This window comes from Megalobrama amblycephala, linkage group LG16, assembly GCF_018812025.1.
Source record: "Megalobrama amblycephala isolate DHTTF-2021 linkage group LG16, ASM1881202v1, whole genome shotgun sequence".
Lineage (NCBI taxonomy): Eukaryota > Metazoa > Chordata > Actinopteri > Cypriniformes > Xenocyprididae > Megalobrama > Megalobrama amblycephala.
In genome coordinates, this window is record NC_063059.1 from 664,717 (window position 1) to 682,258 (window position 17,542).

General features: G+C 39.7%; 1 protein-coding gene and 20 non-coding genes across 21 annotated transcripts; 20 read left to right on the top strand and 1 right to left on the bottom strand.

The window, feature by feature from the left end:
- Window positions 1–6,669: 6,669 nt before the first annotated feature.
- cbln20 (cerebellin 20) lies at window positions 6,670–8,675 on the bottom strand. The gene is made up of 4 exons (XM_048161468.1): window positions 8,559–8,675; window positions 8,338–8,439; window positions 8,097–8,237; window positions 6,670–7,362 (listed from the first exon to the last, which is right to left on the bottom strand). The coding sequence occupies exons 1-4, from the start codon at window positions 8,563–8,565 to the stop codon at window positions 6,935–6,937; spliced, it is 678 nt and encodes a 225-aa protein (XP_048017425.1). The 5' UTR covers window positions 8,566–8,675; the 3' UTR covers window positions 6,670–6,934.
- A 708-nt stretch (window positions 8,676–9,383) lies between these two features.
- On the top strand, window positions 9,384–9,457 carry trnat-ugu. The gene has a single exon. It is a non-coding gene; the product is annotated as a tRNA-Thr (tRNA).
- A 467-nt stretch (window positions 9,458–9,924) lies between these two features.
- On the top strand, window positions 9,925–10,013 carry trnar-ucu. The gene is given in 2 exon segments: window positions 9,925–9,961; window positions 9,978–10,013. It is a non-coding gene; the product is annotated as a tRNA-Arg (tRNA).
- A 158-nt stretch (window positions 10,014–10,171) lies between these two features.
- Window positions 10,172–10,245, top strand: trnat-cgu. The gene has a single exon. It is a non-coding gene; the product is annotated as a tRNA-Thr (tRNA).
- A 1,009-nt stretch (window positions 10,246–11,254) lies between these two features.
- On the top strand, window positions 11,255–11,328 carry trnat-ugu. Its single transcript has one exon. It is a non-coding gene; the product is annotated as a tRNA-Thr (tRNA).
- Window positions 11,329–11,440: 112 nt separating this feature from the next.
- Window positions 11,441–11,529, top strand: trnar-ucu. Its single transcript is given in 2 exon segments — window positions 11,441–11,477; window positions 11,494–11,529. It is a non-coding gene; the product is annotated as a tRNA-Arg (tRNA).
- A 158-nt stretch (window positions 11,530–11,687) lies between these two features.
- On the top strand, window positions 11,688–11,761 carry trnat-ugu. Its single transcript has one exon. It is a non-coding gene; the product is annotated as a tRNA-Thr (tRNA).
- Window positions 11,762–11,937: 176 nt separating this feature from the next.
- trnat-ugu lies at window positions 11,938–12,011 on the top strand. Its single transcript has one exon. It is a non-coding gene; the product is annotated as a tRNA-Thr (tRNA).
- A 273-nt stretch (window positions 12,012–12,284) lies between these two features.
- On the top strand, window positions 12,285–12,358 carry trnat-agu. Its single transcript has one exon. It is a non-coding gene; the product is annotated as a tRNA-Thr (tRNA).
- A 176-nt stretch (window positions 12,359–12,534) lies between these two features.
- Window positions 12,535–12,608, top strand: trnat-ugu. The gene has a single exon. It is a non-coding gene; the product is annotated as a tRNA-Thr (tRNA).
- Window positions 12,609–12,715: 107 nt separating this feature from the next.
- Window positions 12,716–12,804, top strand: trnar-ucu. Its single transcript is given in 2 exon segments — window positions 12,716–12,752; window positions 12,769–12,804. It is a non-coding gene; the product is annotated as a tRNA-Arg (tRNA).
- Window positions 12,805–13,214: 410 nt separating this feature from the next.
- trnat-agu lies at window positions 13,215–13,288 on the top strand. Its single transcript has one exon. It is a non-coding gene; the product is annotated as a tRNA-Thr (tRNA).
- A 689-nt stretch (window positions 13,289–13,977) lies between these two features.
- Window positions 13,978–14,051, top strand: trnat-cgu. The gene has a single exon. It is a non-coding gene; the product is annotated as a tRNA-Thr (tRNA).
- Window positions 14,052–14,299: 248 nt separating this feature from the next.
- trnar-ucu lies at window positions 14,300–14,388 on the top strand. The gene is given in 2 exon segments: window positions 14,300–14,336; window positions 14,353–14,388. It is a non-coding gene; the product is annotated as a tRNA-Arg (tRNA).
- Window positions 14,389–14,546: 158 nt separating this feature from the next.
- trnat-agu lies at window positions 14,547–14,620 on the top strand. The gene has a single exon. It is a non-coding gene; the product is annotated as a tRNA-Thr (tRNA).
- Window positions 14,621–15,706: 1,086 nt separating this feature from the next.
- On the top strand, window positions 15,707–15,780 carry trnat-ugu. Its single transcript has one exon. It is a non-coding gene; the product is annotated as a tRNA-Thr (tRNA).
- Window positions 15,781–16,128: 348 nt separating this feature from the next.
- trnat-ugu lies at window positions 16,129–16,202 on the top strand. Its single transcript has one exon. It is a non-coding gene; the product is annotated as a tRNA-Thr (tRNA).
- Window positions 16,203–16,475: 273 nt separating this feature from the next.
- On the top strand, window positions 16,476–16,549 carry trnat-agu. Its single transcript has one exon. It is a non-coding gene; the product is annotated as a tRNA-Thr (tRNA).
- Window positions 16,550–16,725: 176 nt separating this feature from the next.
- Window positions 16,726–16,799, top strand: trnat-ugu. Its single transcript has one exon. It is a non-coding gene; the product is annotated as a tRNA-Thr (tRNA).
- A 107-nt stretch (window positions 16,800–16,906) lies between these two features.
- On the top strand, window positions 16,907–16,995 carry trnar-ucu. The gene is given in 2 exon segments: window positions 16,907–16,943; window positions 16,960–16,995. It is a non-coding gene; the product is annotated as a tRNA-Arg (tRNA).
- A 410-nt stretch (window positions 16,996–17,405) lies between these two features.
- trnat-agu lies at window positions 17,406–17,479 on the top strand. The gene has a single exon. It is a non-coding gene; the product is annotated as a tRNA-Thr (tRNA).
- The last annotated feature ends 63 nt before the right edge of the window (window positions 17,480–17,542 follow it).

Consider the following 17,542-nt stretch of genomic DNA (forward strand, 5'->3'; position numbering starts at 1 on the left):
AATAGGCATTTTCACTGTCAATGTGTTATATATCATGGTGCTTAAAGTAACTATTATTCTCTGGTTTAAAGTGAGCCATGAAAGAGTAGAATACATCTGATCTCTGCTTGTTTTAATTGAGCAGCCCAGAACAAGTCTCGCTGCTTTATTTTGCACACCTTGTATTTTTGTCAAGTCCTTTTTAGATGCAGAAGACCACACCTCGGTGCAGTATGACATGTGACATAATATTAATGACTCTGTAACTATTTTTAAAGTGTCCTGATTCAAATAATGACAACATTTTTTAGTTACTGCAATGCCGCGTCCCATTCTGTTAACAATAGTATTTATGTGTTCTGTCCAAGAAAGACTACTATCAATAACCAAACCCAACAGTTTAGCCTTTTCTACTTGTTGTATTCTTTGCCTGGCTATATGTAACTTTAATTCCGATCCAAGCATCAATTTTTGTTTTGATCCAATAATCATACTTTCAGTTTTGGATATATTTAAGACTAATTTGTTTCCTCTAACCCACTCATACACCGAATCCAATTCTCTAGACAGAACATGATGAAGTTTGTCACATGAGTCTGCAGCATAGTACACAGTTGAGTCATCTGCGAACATTGTCATTGATGCTTTTTTGACAGTTAAGGGCAAATCATTAATAAAAACAGAAAACAAAAGAGGACCCAAACAAATTCCTTGAGGTAAACCACATACTAAACCTTTATAATTAGATAAAGAACCATTGTAAAAAAAACCCTGCAGAGTTCTGTGGGAAAGATAACTTTTAATCAGTGCAACAGCAGAAGGAGTGTAAGCCGTAGCTCTTCAATTTCTCAGTTAAAATATGATGGTCTATTACATCAAAAGCGGCGCTGAAGTCCAACATGACCACTCCAACTAATTCAGAATTATCCATACTTCTAAGCCATCCATGGGTCATCTGTGTGAGAGCTGTACGAATGTGCCTTTCTATATGCATGCTGAAACATAGTCATCAAATTATTTTTCTGGAAATAGTTACAAATTTGTGTATGAATAATCTTTTCCATAACTTTACTGAGTGCAGGCAGAATACTTATAGGTCTGCAGTTATGCCCATTATAAGATAATCGATTGTCTTTTATCAATGGAATAATTTTCCCTTCCTTCCACAGAGTGGGATAAATCCCACTTACTATATACTGATTGAATATATGACACAACGGAACAGCAATATATTCGGCTGTTTTATTCAATACTAGGCTGTCCAAGTTGTCTGTGCCTGGACTACCATGTGTTGGAAGAGACTTTAATAGGGCCATCACTTCTGCAGTTTGCACACAATTAAAGTTAAAGTTACACATTTTATCAGCCATGATTTCATTTTTGATCAGTTCACAGTAATTAAAGTCTTGTGTTCCAAAACCTTTTCTTAAATTACTAACTTTATTTGTAAAATAATTATCAAAATAGTCTGCAATATCTTTGGATTCTGTTATAAAACCTCCATCAGACTCTACAAAAGAAGGGGATGCATTTCTATTTCTACCCATAATTTCATTTAGGATATTCCAAAGCTTTTTGCCATCATGTTTAACACTGTCAATTCTATTTTATAGTACTCTTTCTTTTTCCTTTTATTCATTTTAGTAACTTGGTTCCTTAATTTACAATATTTTAATCTGTCCTCTAATAATCCCGTTTTCACAGCCACTTGTTTAGCTTCATCTCTTTGCTTCATCATATTTTTCAGTGTTGAATCAATCCACCTTGCAGTATGTGTTTTTATTACTATATTTCTCATCGGTGCATATTTATCAACAATGCTCAAAAGCATGCTCATGAAAGCATCCAAGGAAGCTCCTGGGTTGTGGCCACTGTACACATCTTTCCAATTAACATTTTTTACTTCTCCCACAATCTTTTCAATAGAAGATACTTTATAAAACCTTTTATATGTACCAAAAATAGCTTTAGCTTTAGGGACTTTAGCTTTCTTGTTGACAGCAATGAGATTATGGTCACTAAACCCTACTGGTGTTGACACAACGTCAGTACACAGTTCTGGTACATTAGTGTAAATGTGGTCAATACATGTTGCTGTTGTAATTCCCGCCTTGTTGCTAGAGATTCTTGTTGGCACATTAACAATTTGATGCAGATTGCAGACACTTACATAGGAAAGTAATCAGCATCTGTCATCATTCCAATCAATGTTCATATCTCCAAACAAGTAAATTTCACAATTAACATCAGAGGCATTATCAAGCATTTCACCTAAGCATGTCAGATAGTCCACATGTGCATCAGGAGGTCTATAACAGCATCCCACAAGCACTGGTTTCATATAAGGTACATCGACTTCCACCCGTATAGCTTCAATGTCATAGCATATTAAATTTTGTTTTAACTTACAGGGAATGTTGCTTTGCACAAAGATGGCCACACCACCACCAAATTTATTTCTATCCTTTCTAAAAACATTAAAACCTTTAACTGGTAATTCAGAGTTTTGAATAGAGCTGTCGAGATGTGTCTCAGATAGAGCTAATATATTGATTGAATACTTGTGCACTAAATTATTAATGTCTTGTATTTTGTTCTTTATACTACAAATGTTTAGATGTGCCAAAACCAAACCTTTACTAGTTTTTCGTTGTTTGTCTTTGAGGCACATAATTCTCCTGGGCCTTCCAACCTCCTGGTACTGACCCATCCTCTGGACACACGCTCTGTTTCGATTTTCCCATCCAGTCCAAGATTAGTGGAGAACATGTTTTGGACCTTCTGCTCCAAACCACTCCAACTTTCTTCCTTATCATCCATTATACCGTCAATAACTAAATTTTTCCTTTTATGTTGATTTTCAATGTAGTCGAGCTTAGTGAACATTTCATCAATGTCACGTTTTGAATTCATTATATCGTTTTCAAAAGATTTTATTTTGGCTTCAATTTCTTTATGTCCTGATTTCATCTCCTCCATCATATGTTGTGTAAATTCCAGACTTGTCTTTAACTCCTGTACATCCCGTATAACACCATCCAGTCTCTTATTTGTTCCCTCCATAATCACTCGTATGAAACTTTTAAAGTTTTCTCGTTGCTGAGTTAGCATGTCTTTATAAAACTCTCTCTGCTGCTCCAGCATTTGGGAGAGTACACTCATGGTGACAACAGACTCATCCTCACACACTGCGGCTTTAATTTGCTTAGGAGGCATGATCTTACCAAGATGTACAAAAGGTGATTATTGTAGTTGAATGTTGGCAAAAATGCTGATGTCCAGGCCCTCCTCCAGCAGAGGCCTACTAGGCCAAGAAGCCTCTTGACTTAGTCTAACAACCCCACTCCTTATGTAGAGTTTTTATACTCCACTAAACACAAAAAACTGAAGCGTAAGTAGAACTTGCTTCGACAAATAAGTCACTGCTAAGATTTCCAACAGGATTCCATAGATATTTGTTGGATTCTGATAAGATTTCCATGAGCAAAATGCTCAGAGACATGACATGGCAGCCATCTTGTACATGTGAGTGGGCCTCAAGTACCACTTTTATTGTGTAAGCAATTAAAAAAACTGTACTGTGCACAGGTAACTCTTAGTGGGGGATTGCTTACACACAAAATCCTTACTTGTCACACAATTTCTGAAACACCAGAACCACACACCAAATCTGCAAAACCATACACAAATTCTCAGCCTTCGACTCAGTTTTCAATTTCATAAAACACTTTTTGCAAAACGCAACACACAATTCTCTATGTAACACACAAAAAAAATCTAACATGAAGTATCTTGATTTCCTTTTTCAAACACAACCACTGTTTCTGTCCAACTACACATGGTTGATGTATTTCTTTTCTTTTGTACTGTGTAATACTGTATTCACAACCACAAATGCTTACAGTAAAAAAATTAATAGTTTGGTTTCAATCTTGCTTCTTTATACTACTCTCAGTCTCACACTTTTTGCAAAACACTACACACATTGTTTTGCACAACACCAAACACACTTCTCTACATTAGACACAGAAATCTAACATAATGTCACTTCTTTGCCATTTCAAGACACTGCTTTCCAAAATACCACCCCTATAATCCAATTGATTAAACATAGCCGTCAGGTCTGCAGACACTTAGGTGCTTAACTGTAAACTAAACAATCAGGTGCAAGTACTATAAAAAGGCAAAAGGTGAGCTTATGTGTCTTCAACAAAATGGAAGGCAATGTTGCATTAAGAGGAAGAGGGTGAAACATCATTGGCCACAGAGCTATTTTGAATATCTTGGGACAACGTGGTGGTAACATCACAATGTATGTTGCAATCACGCAGAATGGGGTCCTCCACCAGCATGCCAACTTAGGCCCTTACAACACGGCCACATATTCACATTTTAAATAGACTACACAAAATCATAACAGCAGAAGACCACATGGATATACTGTCAATATCACTTTACAATCTCCAGATATGCCTCATTCAAGCCATGGAGAAGGCCTGACCTAATTGACGCAGGGTCTGTGCAAGGATGGATTTGCCATTCAAGAAGATTCTTCCCTCGCTGTCTTGCATGAGAGGACATCGTTTGTGATGTGGATGAAGTGCTATGGCCAGATCCAGCTAGGCCAGAGATGATGCTTAGGTGTTTTTTCTCATTTGTTTCATTTAAAATCATGCTTTTGTTTTGTCTCCACAAATGTTTTTGTTAATGTAATATATTGTATTTAGAATGTGTTCTGATTTTTAGTGCAAAATGTAACCTTTGGAAAGGCATGGATGTATTGAATGGTTTTACAATATGGTGAGAGATAAATATTTTCATCAATGTGCAGTACTGATCTTGTGTTTTTTTTTTTTACAGTTTTTCTCAATTGTTTACACACAAATATTGGTACTTGAGACACAATGACCACAACATGTAACTCATGCACCAACCCCCTGAACCAATTCTGCTAAACTACAAGCACAATTCCTGCTTTACACTCACATTGCAGTTCTAAAACACACTTTTTCCAAAACACTACACACAATTCTCTGCATTTGGCACAATTTTCGGACAGAAAAATCTCTTGTTTTCACAAGGAACACACTGCCATTCAAATATGCACACTGACTCATCACATGGGCAAACACCTGTCACACATTTTTACAATTAGCAAACAGAGCTTTAGCATAAAATGGCAACAGGTGAGCTCTTCTGTTTTGGAACAATGGATGCCAACAATGGAAACAGAGGCAGAGCAGCATAGTTTTTTTTTTTTTTTTTTTTTTTTTTTTTTACTGTAACTGTATACAGTAAATTCTTCTGTTGTTTTGTACTGTATACCACTGTATGTGCAACTTTGCGTTGGTTGGGATGTGCACTGTACATTGTTTTTGTTGGAAAAATAAAATATATTTGTTACTGTGTACTATTATACACACATATATATATATATATATATATATATATATATATATATATATATATATAATACTACAAATATTTTACAACACACTTATGTATGTATGTACTGTCTGCAGTAAGTGTAACACTGAACCAAATAAAGACCAAAGTCATTATGATGAATGGAGAAGTGTTTTACGTTCATCATAGTGTTTTACATAGAGCACATCAGTGTTCAACTGGTTCTTATAAATGTCTGTTCACATGATGGTTTGTGCGTGTCATTTGAAAACAAAATACCATTTTGAGAAGAAAGAAGAGAATTGAGGGGTTTTGCCCATTGTGTGTGTGTTTTTTGATTTGTGTGTAGAGTTCTGAGAGTATGAGGCATGCTTTCAGAAAATGTGTGTAAACAATCAATAAAAACTGTAATATATTCATGTACTTTACTTTAACAGTATCTCTGAAAAAAAAATCAAACCCAGACTATATCATTAGAAAAGTATAAAAGTTACAACTGTTTAAGATTGAGCACAGCAGTGTGTAAATGAATCAAACATAATCAGAATATATGAATCATGTGTGTTCCTTACGGTCAAAGTTAAGTTTTGTTAAGTTAATGTAAAGTTTTGAATGAAGTGTTTCTTTTTGCAAAATAATTGAGGTGTTCTGCTACTCGTGTATGTGTATCTGTGAATTGTGTGTAGTGTTTTGACAAAATGAGCCTTGTTTTTAAAATTGTGCTTAAGTAATGTAAGATAACCAGAGCCCCCCCCCCCCCCCATAATAATAATAATAATAATAATAATAATTATTATTATTATTATTATTGTTATTATTATTATTATAAAATAGCCTCCTGCCAATTAAGTCAAAATTTGTCTTCTCGATAACATTTAACATTTACAATACACAATAATATCTAGATGGCAGGTAAAATGGGCTCAATAAAGAATAAAAACCCTGAAACAAACATGCAAGGACCCCAATCCTTTCCCATCAAAACCCTCTTTTAAATGCTTATAGTAATAAAGGCAGCACCAGCCCCAGACTAAATTGCATGTTTGAGCTGTCTTAACTGAAAGTAACTTGAAATATTTCAGTGCCATTGTTTTGTCTCAAGATACATACAAGTAGTTGCTTAATCTTTTGACAGACGATCTAAAGTTCACAGCAAGAGAAAGCTCTGAGTTCCTCATGTAGTGGGCAAATTCAACTGTTTCAGTGTGAGATGAATCAATAAATGTTGCTTTTGGAGTAAGAGAATATTACTCCGTCCTCATATTTTGATTTCAGCTCTTAGTGTAGTTTGAAAGAAGTCTTGTTTTATTATTTGTAAACATACAGTACAGGGTGCTACAGAGAGAGAAACATAGAATTTGTTAATGTGTTTGAAGTCACAATATACCATTCTTGCACTATTGAAATCACAAAGTAGCATACAACAAGATCAACTTTAAGTAGTTGTTGCAAACTTAGTATTGTATTTTATACAAATTTTTTTTTAATGTAACATTCAGTATAAACTGTGTAGTATGTAATATTGAAAACAGCATTAGTTCTCTCTATATTAATCAGTTGCATAGAGCAGGAACCCGGTGAAAGTGTTGTAGTGGTTGTTGTCATCACACAGAACGCAACCGGCTGGAAGAGCAACATCCACCCTGTCCCCTGCACGCAGCTGCACTGCCAGCAGAGCGCTAACACTGTCCTCCTGGTCTTGATTGTTCTTCTCACTCGGTGATGCAAGTGTGCGCCCATTCAGCCGGAGTCGAGCACAAGCAGCTAATGCGGCTCCAGCAGCACCAGCATCACTATAAACAGTTAGTGCCAGGCTGTAGACACCAGAACGTGGTGCTACAAAGACACCAGTGTTAGTGCTGTAGCCATCTCCCAAGTTAATAAATACACTGCCATACTTCACAACAGTGTCTTCTCGATTTGGGCCGACACATAGGCGTGTGTCAGTAAGAGCCACAGAGAAGGCACTCCGACTGGCTGTACAAACATAAGAAAAGGCAAAGTGACTCAGCCATTATTAACTTAGAAAAATTGTCACTATGGCACTTTCAGAAGGATATAGCAGTGCTAAGAAGAGAGTAGAACAGTGTTGTAATTTTAGGTAGGTTCATGTTTTAGGCTTTGGCCTAGAGGTAATTAAGGGTGTGTTCACACTTGGCAGGTTTGGTTTGATTAAAATGAACTCTGGTACACATACTCTGTTAGTGCAGTTCATTTGAATAAGTATGAAAGCTGCCATCTGAACCCTGGTTTTTTATCTTCAGGTTTGGTGTTAAAAATGACAGTGTGAATGCTAAGTGAAATAGGACTAAATGTATCATCTTCTTTTTTAGTCCTGACCAAAAAAACCAAGAGAACCGAACAACAAGTGTGTGAACACACCCTTAATCTACATTAGAGCCATTTTGCTATTGTCATGACAATTAATATGTGTTTAATAAATTGTTAAACCAAATAAAATAGCAACCACAATTCAATATACAAATACATGGAAGAAATAAGAATAATTGCTATGTAGTATATAAAATTATGATTCCATAGCTTCATTAAGAATTCTGAACCTTCTAATAATAAATGTTAGCAGGCGATTTTCAAACTTAACTTTTTTTAAAAATGTTTAAAGATGTTTGAATGAAGTGCATCCAACAGTTCAAGCTGATTTGAAGTTTGAATGCTAAAATTAGCAAGATTACTACAAATGGCTGTCTTACCACGGATATTGTTTAACACTGCATGGGCTCTCTCCAGTCCCCTTTCTAGCTCATTTAAGCTCATGTTGAAAAACATCTCCATCTTCCACATCTGCTTCTGCATCAGGCAGCATCCACAGGATGCCACATCAGTCAGACACACTTCAGAGGCAAAGAGACAAGCATCATCATAGCTCACTACCCCTATGCCTGAATTGTTGTTTAAGGTTTTTATATGACATTTTTTTTTTTTTTAAGTCACCATTCTCATTGGGGTCAACATCACTGGGTTCTCCCGGACCATTCCATGAAAAAATTCTGTCTTGTGCAAGTGCACATCCCAAAAGGCTTAAGATTACAAGGGCTAAAACATATAAAAGAAAGTTATATACATCCAGGAAATACTGTACATAATTATATGCAATTCTATAAACAGGTGAAGGATTTAAAATGTAATTTAATTTATTTTAAAGTCAGTCTCACCTTTCATTTCTGCTGATGTCTCTTGACTGTGGTCTTACAGGAAGATGTGTTAACATCAACTTGAATAGTTCTGGTTATAAAGGCTACACCTCCAGTCTTTCAATAGCAATGGGCAGGGCCTTTTGTGTGTATGTGTTTTCCATGCAATACAGTGCTGAATATGGGACAAGTATTGTTTTTCAGATAAAGCACATCATGTTATTCCCATGGCTGTTTTCTCTAGGGTACCACTTAGACAAGTTTGTCTTTGAGCTGAGTATACCAAACAGTGTACTGTATGTTGAATTGTAACAACAGTATGCAAAATGCCTAAATGAACACTTGCCGTGTCAAAAAATGGATTTTAAGGTAAATGACAAATTATATTTTATTACAGCACCTAAATAATAGACTTTAACAGGCAACAGGCTTTCTGCTTGTTTCCTTTAATGGATACACCCAGCTCAGACCATATTAGCTCAATTAGCTCAATTCACCTTTTTGAAATAAGGAGGATAACGAAAATGTAAATGGAGGTTTCAAGAATGGTTTGAAAACCACTGGCTTAGGCCAAAATCTGCTACTACCTATTGCTGAGCTAAAGCCCATGGACATGTGTAGAAAACACATGACGGAGTAGGTCATGAGTATGGAACATCATGTGTGTTCCATACGGTGTTAAAGTTGGGTTTTGTTAAGTTAATGTAAAGTTTTGAATGAAGTGTTTCTTTTTGCAAAATAATTGAGGTGTTCTGCTACTTGAGTATGTGGATCTGTGAATAATAACAGAAAGGCTACCTCTTTTAGACTTTTTATACCAACCAATTTGCATCAGGTTTTACACCTGGTGCTGTGACTCAGTTGGTCAAAGCGCCTGTCTTGTAAACAGGAAATCCTGGGTTCAAATCCCAGCAGTGCCTATGCCACAGGATATGGGAGTGCTTATTTTAATATATATTCCCATATGAAAATCTTTGCGTGCTGGACAGTGTGCGTTGACGCAAAACCGGAAAACTTGAGTTTAGATCCAAAAGGAAACAATATCAGATATTCCCTCATCCTTCAACAGAGGCCTGAATGTCCCTCAGGTTTTGGAAATAATCCAGTAACCTCTAAGGGACCTCTTTCATGATGTAATCAGCTATTTTCCTGACGGGCTACCTCTTTAAGACTTTTGATACCAATCAATTTGCACCCAGCTTTGCGGCCGGCGCTGTGGCTTAGTTGGTCAAAGCGTAAAACAGGAGATCCTGGGTTCAAATCCCAGCAGTGCCTATGCCACAGGATGTGAGGGTGCTCATTTAAACTTTTCACATAGGAAAACCTTTGGATGCCCAGCAATGCATATCTGCACCAAACTGAAACTCTAAGAGCAGCCTAGATGCGTGGCTCTGTGGCGCAATGGATAGCGCATTGGACTTCTAGGTTGAGAATGGAGGTATTCAAAGGTTGTGGGTTCGAGTCCCACCAGAGTCGTGGTTAGCTTTTTTTGCTCAGTTGTCCTTGTAAGATATTCTACTTTGCTCGGTTTACCTGTTTTAAACAAAGGGAGATAACCTCAAAACAACCTACTCCATGATGTGCTGCCTCTTTTAGACTTTGGCTACAGAAATTTTAAACCAGGTTCAGCACCCGGCGCTGTGGCTTAGTTGGTTAAAGCGCCTGTCTCGTAAACAGGAGATCCTGGGTTCAAATCCCAGCAGTGCCTAGGCCACAGGATATGGGAGTGATCATTTTAATATATATTCCCATATGAAAGTCTTTGCGCGCCGGACAGTGTGCGTTGGCGCAAAACCGGAAAACTCTGAGGCCGGGTTCACACCGCACGCAGAGGCTGCGCGGCAGCACGGAGCAGGAGCAGAGCAGAAGCAGCAGTGCCGCGATCTTTTCGGCGCTGGGTCTATTTTTGCTGCGCTGCTAACGCTCAATTAAAGTGAAAGTACACTTTTGATGGACAAAATAAATATGATTCCACACAAAAAGCGCTCAAAATGCACAGAATAAGCATATCTAGTGTGTTTTAACAAGAATTGAAGTATGTCATGAAAGAAAATCAATATTAAAAAAATATTTAAAGAAGATTTACTCATTTAAACTTGTTTTTAATTATTCAGTTTGGGCTAAAGTATGCTATATTATAGAAAACTAAACTAAACTAGCCAGAAAATATGATATATAAACATTATTTTAGTTATTACACAGACAGCAATAAAGGCTCTTGCATACCCAAATCAAACCCGAGTTTGCTGTCTTTTTCGCCGGGTTTGCAGTCTTGTAAACATGTTCATGCGTCAGATGATGTAAAACACAAAGCTTACCTCATTTGTGTGCAGCAATGGATGACAGGAGGCTTTTATTTATTTATTTATTTTTATTTTATGTTTATATATGTGAGTGTTGTACACCTTGCATGTTAACAAACTTTCAAGCCTATCAAGTTTAACAATGACCAATTATAAAAACAAATTTATAGCTGTCTTTGTAAAGAAATGCTCACTTTATATGTAGCTTCGAGCCACTGCTGTGACGCTGTACAAACGCTTCCAGTGTGAATACTCGCGCGTCTCTGCAGCTGCAGTTCACGCTCACGCGCTGCTGCCACTTGCGGTGTGAACCCGGCCTAAGGGACCTCTTTCATGATGTAATCAGCTATTTTCCTGACGGGCTACCTCTTTTAGACTTTTTAAACCAACCAATTTGCACCCGGCATTGCGCCCGGCGCTGTAGCTTAGTTGGTCAAAGCGCCTGTCTTGTAAACAGGAGATCCTGGGTTCAAATCCCAGCAGTGCCTATGCCACAGGATGTGAGGGTGTTCATTTAAACTTTTCACATAGGAAAACCTTTGGATGCCCAGCAATGCATATCTGCACCGAACCGAAACTCTAAGAGCAGCCTAGATGCGTGGCTCTGTGGCGCAATGGATAGCGCATTGGACTTCTAGGTTAAGAATGGAGGTATTCAAAGGTTGTGGGTTCGAGTCCCACCAGAGTCGTGGTTAACTTTTTTTGCTCAGTTGTCCTTGTAAGATATTCTACTTTGCTCGGTTTACCTGTTTTAAACAAAGGCAGATAACCTCAAAACGACCTACTCCATGATGTGCTGCCTCTTTTAGAATTTGGCTACAGAAATTTTGGATCAGGTTCAGCGCCCGGCGCTGTGGCTTAGTTGGTTAAAGCGCCTGTCTTGTAAACAGGAGATCCTGGGTTCGAATCCCAGCAGTGCCTAACCTGTGGGGTGTCGGTGTAGTCATTTGATCTTTTCAGATATAAAATTCTCGGCTGGACAGACAGCCTTGACTTCTAGGTGGTAACCGAAGACTTTGATGTAATCAGCTATTTCTCTGACAGGCTGCCTATTTTAGACTTTTTATACCAACCAACTTGCACCCGGCTTTACACCCGGCGCTGTGGCTTAGTTGGTCAAAGCGCCTGTCTTGTAAACAGGAGATCCTGGGTTCAAATCCCAGCAGTGCCTATGCCACAGGATGTGAGGGTGTTCATTTAAACTTTTCACATAGGAAAACCTTTGGATGCCCAGCAATGCATATTTGCACCAAACTGAAACTCTAAGAGCAGTCCCACCAGAGTCGTGGTTAGCCTCTTTTGCTCAGGTGTCTTTGTAAGACATTCTCATTTGCTCAGTTCACCTGTTTTAAACAAAGGGAGATAACCTCAAAACGACCTACTCCATGATGTGCTGCCTCTTTTAGACTTTGGCTACAATAAGTTTGAACCAGGTTCAATACCCGGCGCTGTGGCTTAGTTGGTTAAAGCGCCTGTCTAGTAAACAGGAGATCCTGGGTTCGAATCCCAGCAGTGCCTAACCTGTGGGGTGTCGGTGTAGTCATTTGATCTTTTCAGATATAAAATTCTCGGCTGGACAGACAGCCTTGACTTCTAGGTGGTAACCGAAGACTTTGATGTAATCAGCTATTTCTCTGACAGGCTGCCTATTTTAGACTTTTTATACCAACCAACTTGCACCCGGCTTTACACCCGGCGCTGTGGCTTAGTTGGTCAAAGCGCCTGTCTTGTAAACAGGAGATCCTGGGTTCAAATCCCAGCAGTGCCTATGCCACAGGATGTGAGGGTGCCCTTTTAAACTTTTCACATAGGAAAACCTTTGGATGCCCAGCATATCTGCACCAAACTGGAACTCAAAGAGGGCCCGCGAAGCGTGGCTCTGTGGCGCAATGGATAGCGCATTGGACTTCTAGGTTGCGAATGGAGGTATTCAAAGGTTGTGGGTTCGAGTCCCACCAGAGTCGTGGTTATCCTCTTTTGCTCAGGTGTCTTTGTAAGACATTCTCATTTGCTCAGTTCACCTGTTTTAAACAAAGGGAGATAACAAGAATGGTTTGAAAACCACTAGCATAGGTCAAAATCTGCTACTACCTATTGTTGGCTACCTACCTGGCAAAAATTGCCTTCCGTTTCTCCTAGCTGAGACAGCGTTTAGATGTACTGTAACTGAAGGTTCACAAAACATTTGAGACCCGGGTATTGAGAGTTTAGATCCAAAATGAAATGATCTGAGGTATTCCCTTATCCCTGAACAGAAGCCTGCACACATTTCAGGTTTTGGAAAATAATCCTCGAACCTCAAAACGACCTATTCCATGATGTGCTGCCTCTTTTACACTTTGGCTACAAAAGTTTTGAAGCAGACTCAGCACCCGGCGCTGTGGCTTAGTTGGTTAAAGCGCCTGTCTAGTAAACAGGAGATCCTGGGTTCGAATCCCAGCAGTGCCTATCCGGTGGGTTGTTGGGGTAGACGTTTGATCTTTTCAGATATAGAAGTCTCTGCAGGACAGACAGCCTGGACTTCTAGGTGGTAAACGAAGGCTTTATAAAGCTTGTTGCTGACTCCCACCAGAGTCACGAATGTTGTCTCTTTGCAAGACAGACGTTTGCTTCAACTTCAGTTTCAGTTTAATTTATTTATATAGCACATTTAATAGCGACAGAGTCGACCAAAGTGCTGCACAGAGAGATAAAATGATACTATTATCAAAGAAATAAAACAATCACAATTTCAAACTTTTTTCAGAAGCCTACCCAGCACATTTATTCTTGTTTTCCTTATTGGACACAGCCCAGTCAGATCAGAGAGTACGTTACTAGTCAGTCAATTAGTTAATTCGCCTGTTTCAAATGAGAAAGATAACAAAAAACGTGGTGCAGACAGGCTTGAAGAATGGTTGGATTGCCCCTGGCTTAGGCCAAAATCAGAAGAAAGCTCAAGAAACATTTGAGATGCAAGTATTGAGAGTGTAGAGCCAAAATCAAATGAGTTCCGACATTCCCTTGAGGCCTGAGCGGCCCGTTATGTTTTGGAAATAATCCTCCTACCTCTAGGGGACCTCTTTCATGATGTAATCAGCTATCTCCTACCGCTTTTAGGCTTTTTATGCAAAGAAATTGCACCTCACCTAGCAAGAGGCGCTGTGGCTTAGTTGGTCAAAGCGCCTGTCTCGTAAACAGGAGATCCTGGGTTCGAATCCCAGCAGTGCCTAGGCCGCAGGATTTGGGAGTGATTATTTTAATATATATTCCCATATGAAAGTCTTTGCGTGCCGGACAGTGTGCGTCGGCGCAAAACCGGAAAACTCGGGTTTAGATCCAAAAGGAAACTATATCAGATATTCCCTCATCCTTCAACAGAGGCCTGAATGTGCTCTTTTAAACTTTTCACATTGGAAAACCTTTGGATGCCCAGCATATCTGCACCAAACTGGAACTCAAAGAGCGCTCTCGAAGCGTGGCTCTGTGGCGCAATGGATAGCGCATTGGACTTCTAGGTTGAGAATGGAGGTATTCAAAGGTTGTGGGTTTGAGTCCCACCAGAGTCGTGGTTATCCTCTTTTGCTCAGATGTCCTTGTAAGATATTCTACTTTGCTCAGTTCACCTGTTTTAAACAAAGGGAGATAACCTCAAAACAACCTACTCCATGATGTGCTGCCTCTTTTAGACTTTGGCTACAAAAATTTTGAACCAGGCTCAGCACCCGGCGCTGTGGCTTAGTTGGTTAAAGCGCCTGTCTAGTAAACAGGAGATCCTGGGTTCGAATCCCAGCAGTGCCTAGGCCACAGGATATGGGAGTGATCATTTTAATATATATTCCCATATGAAAGTCTTTGCGTGCCGGACAGTGTGCGTTGGCGCAAAACCGGAAAACTCTGAGGCCGGGTTCACACCGCAAGCGGCAGCAGAGCAGAAGCAGTGCGTATTTTTTCGCCGTCCATGTTAACAGATGAGAGCGTTCACACCGCACGCAGAGGCTGCGCGGCAGCACGGAGCAGGAGCAGAGCAGAAGCAGCAGTGCCGCGATCTTTTCGGCGCTGGGTCTATTTTTGCTGCGCTGCTTAACGCTCAATTAAAGTTGAAAGTACACCTTTGATGGACAAAATAAATATGATTTCACACAAAAAGTGCTCAAAATGCACAGAATAAGCATATCTAGTGTGTTTTAACAAGAATTGAAGTATGTCATGAAAGAAAATCAATATTAAAAAATATTTATAGAAGATTTACTCATTTAAACTTGTTTTTAATTATTCAGTTTGGGCTAAAGTGTGGTATATTATAGAAAACTAAACTAAACTAGCCAGAAAATATGATATATAAACATTATTTTAGTTATTACACAGACAGCAATATAAGGCTCTTGCATACCCAAATCAAACCCGAGTTTGCTGTCTTTTTCGCCGGGTTTGCAGTCTTGTAAACATGTTCATGCGTCAGATGATGTAAAACACAAAGCTTACTTACTCATTTGTGTGCAGCAATGGATGACACGAGGCTTTTATTTATTTATTTATTTTTATTTTACGTTTATATATGTGAGTGTTGTACACCTTGCATGTTAACAAACTTTCAAGCCTATCAAGTTTAACAATGACCAATTATAAAAACAAATTTATAGCTGTCTTTGTAAAGAAATGCTCACTTTATATGTAGCTTCGAGCCGCCGCTGTGACGCTGTACAACCGCTTCCAGTGTGAATACTCGCGCGTCTCTGCAGCGGCAGTTCAAGGTCACGCGCTGCTGCCGCTTGCGGTGTGAACCCGGCCTAAGGGACCTCTTTCATGATGTAACCAGCTATTTTCCTGACGGGCTACCTCTTTTAGACTTTTTAAACCAACCAATTTGCACCCGGCGTTGCGCCCGGCGCTGTAGCTTAGTTGGTCAAAGCGCCTGTCTTGTAAACAGGAGATCCTGGGTTCAAATCCCAGCAGTGCCTATGCCACAGGATGTGAGGGTGCTCATTTAAACTTTTTCACATAGGAAAACCTTTGGATGCCCAGCAATGCATATCTGCACCGAACCGAAACTCTAAGAGCAGCCTAGATACGTGGCTCTGTGGCGCAATGGACTTCTAGGTTAAGAATGGAGGTATTCAAAGGTTGTGGGTTCGAGTCCCACCAGAGTCGTGGTTAGCTTTTTTTGCTCAGTTGTCCTTGTAAGATATTCTACTTTGCTCGGTTTACCTGTTTTAAACAAAGGCAGATAACCTCAAAACGACCTACTCCGTGATGTGCTGCCTCTTTTAGAATTTGGCTACAAACATTTTGGATCAGGTTCAGCACCCGGCGCTGTGGCTTAGTTGGTTAAAGCGCCTGTCTTGTAAACAGGAGATCCTGGGTTCAAATCCCAGCAGTGCCTATACCACAGGATGTGAGGGTGCTCTTTTAAACTTTTCACATAGGAAAACCTTTGGATGCCCAGCAATGCATATCTGCACCAAACTGAAACTCTAAGAGCAGTCCCACCAGAGTCGTGGTTAGCCTCTTTTGCTCAGTTGTCCTTGTAAGATATTCTACTTTGCTCGGTTTACCTGTTTTAAACAAAGGGAGATAACCTCAAAACGACCTACTCCATGATGTGCTGCCTCTTTTAGACTTTGGCTACAATAAGTTTGAACCAGGTTCAATACCCGGCGCTGTGGCTTAGTTGGTTAAAGCGCCTGTCTAGTAAACAGGAGATCCTGGGTTCGAATCCCAGCAGTGCCTAACCTGTGGGGTGTCGGTGTAGTCATTTGATCTTTTCAGATATAAAATTCTCGGCTGGACAGACAGCCTTGACTTCTAGGTGGTAACCGAAGACTTTGATGTAATCAGCTATTTCTCTGACAGGCTGCCTATTTTAGACTTTTTATACCAACCAACTTGCACCCGGCTTTACACCCGGCGCTGTGGCTTAGTTGGTCAAAGCGCCTGTCTTGTAAACAGGAGATCCTGGGTTCAAATCCCAGCAGTGCCTATGCCACAGGATGTGAGGGTGCCCTTTTAAACTTTTCACATAGGAAAACCTTTGGATGCCCAGCATATCTGCACCAAACTGGAACTCAAAGTGGGCCCGCGAAGCGTGGCTCTGTGGCGCAATGGATAGCGCATTGGACTTCTAGGTTGCGAATGGAGGTATTCAAAGGTTGTGGGTTCGAGTCCCACCAGAGTCGTGGTTATTCTCTTTTGCTCAGGTGTCTTTGTAAGACATTCTCATTTGCTCAGTTCACCTGTTTTAAACAAAGGGAGATAACAAGAATGGTTTGAAAACCACTAGCATAGGTCAAAATCTGCTACTACCTATTGTTGGCTACCTACCTGGCAAAAATTGCCTTCCGTTTCTCCTAGCTGAGACAGCGTTTAGATGTACTGTAACTGAAGGTTCACAAAACATTTGAGACCCGGGTATTGAGAGTTTAGATCCAAAATGAAATGATCTGAGGTATTCCCTTATCCCTGAACAGAAGCCTGCACACATTTCAGGTTTTGGAAAATAATCCTCGAACCTCAAAACGACCTATTCCATGATGTGCTGCCTCTTTTACACTTTGGCTACAAAAGTTTTGAAGCAGACTCAGCACCCGGCGCTGTGGCTTAGTTGGTTAAAGCGCCTGTCTAGTAAACAGGAGATCCTGGGTTCAAATCCCAGCAGTGCCTATCCGGTGGGTTGTTGGGGTAGACGTTTGATCTTTTCAGATATAGAAGTCTCTGCAGGACAGA

Coding starts and splice junctions, on each gene's coding strand:
- cbln20 (XM_048161468.1), bottom strand. Junction 8,238..8,337: donor TGTTGACCCCAATGAGAATG/GTGACTTAAAAA, acceptor TTGCCTCTGAAG/TGTGTCTGACTGATGTGGCA. Junction 7,363..8,096: donor AGTGTTAAACAATATCCGTG/GTAAGACAGCCA, acceptor ATGTTTGTACAG/CCAGTCGGAGTGCCTTCTCT.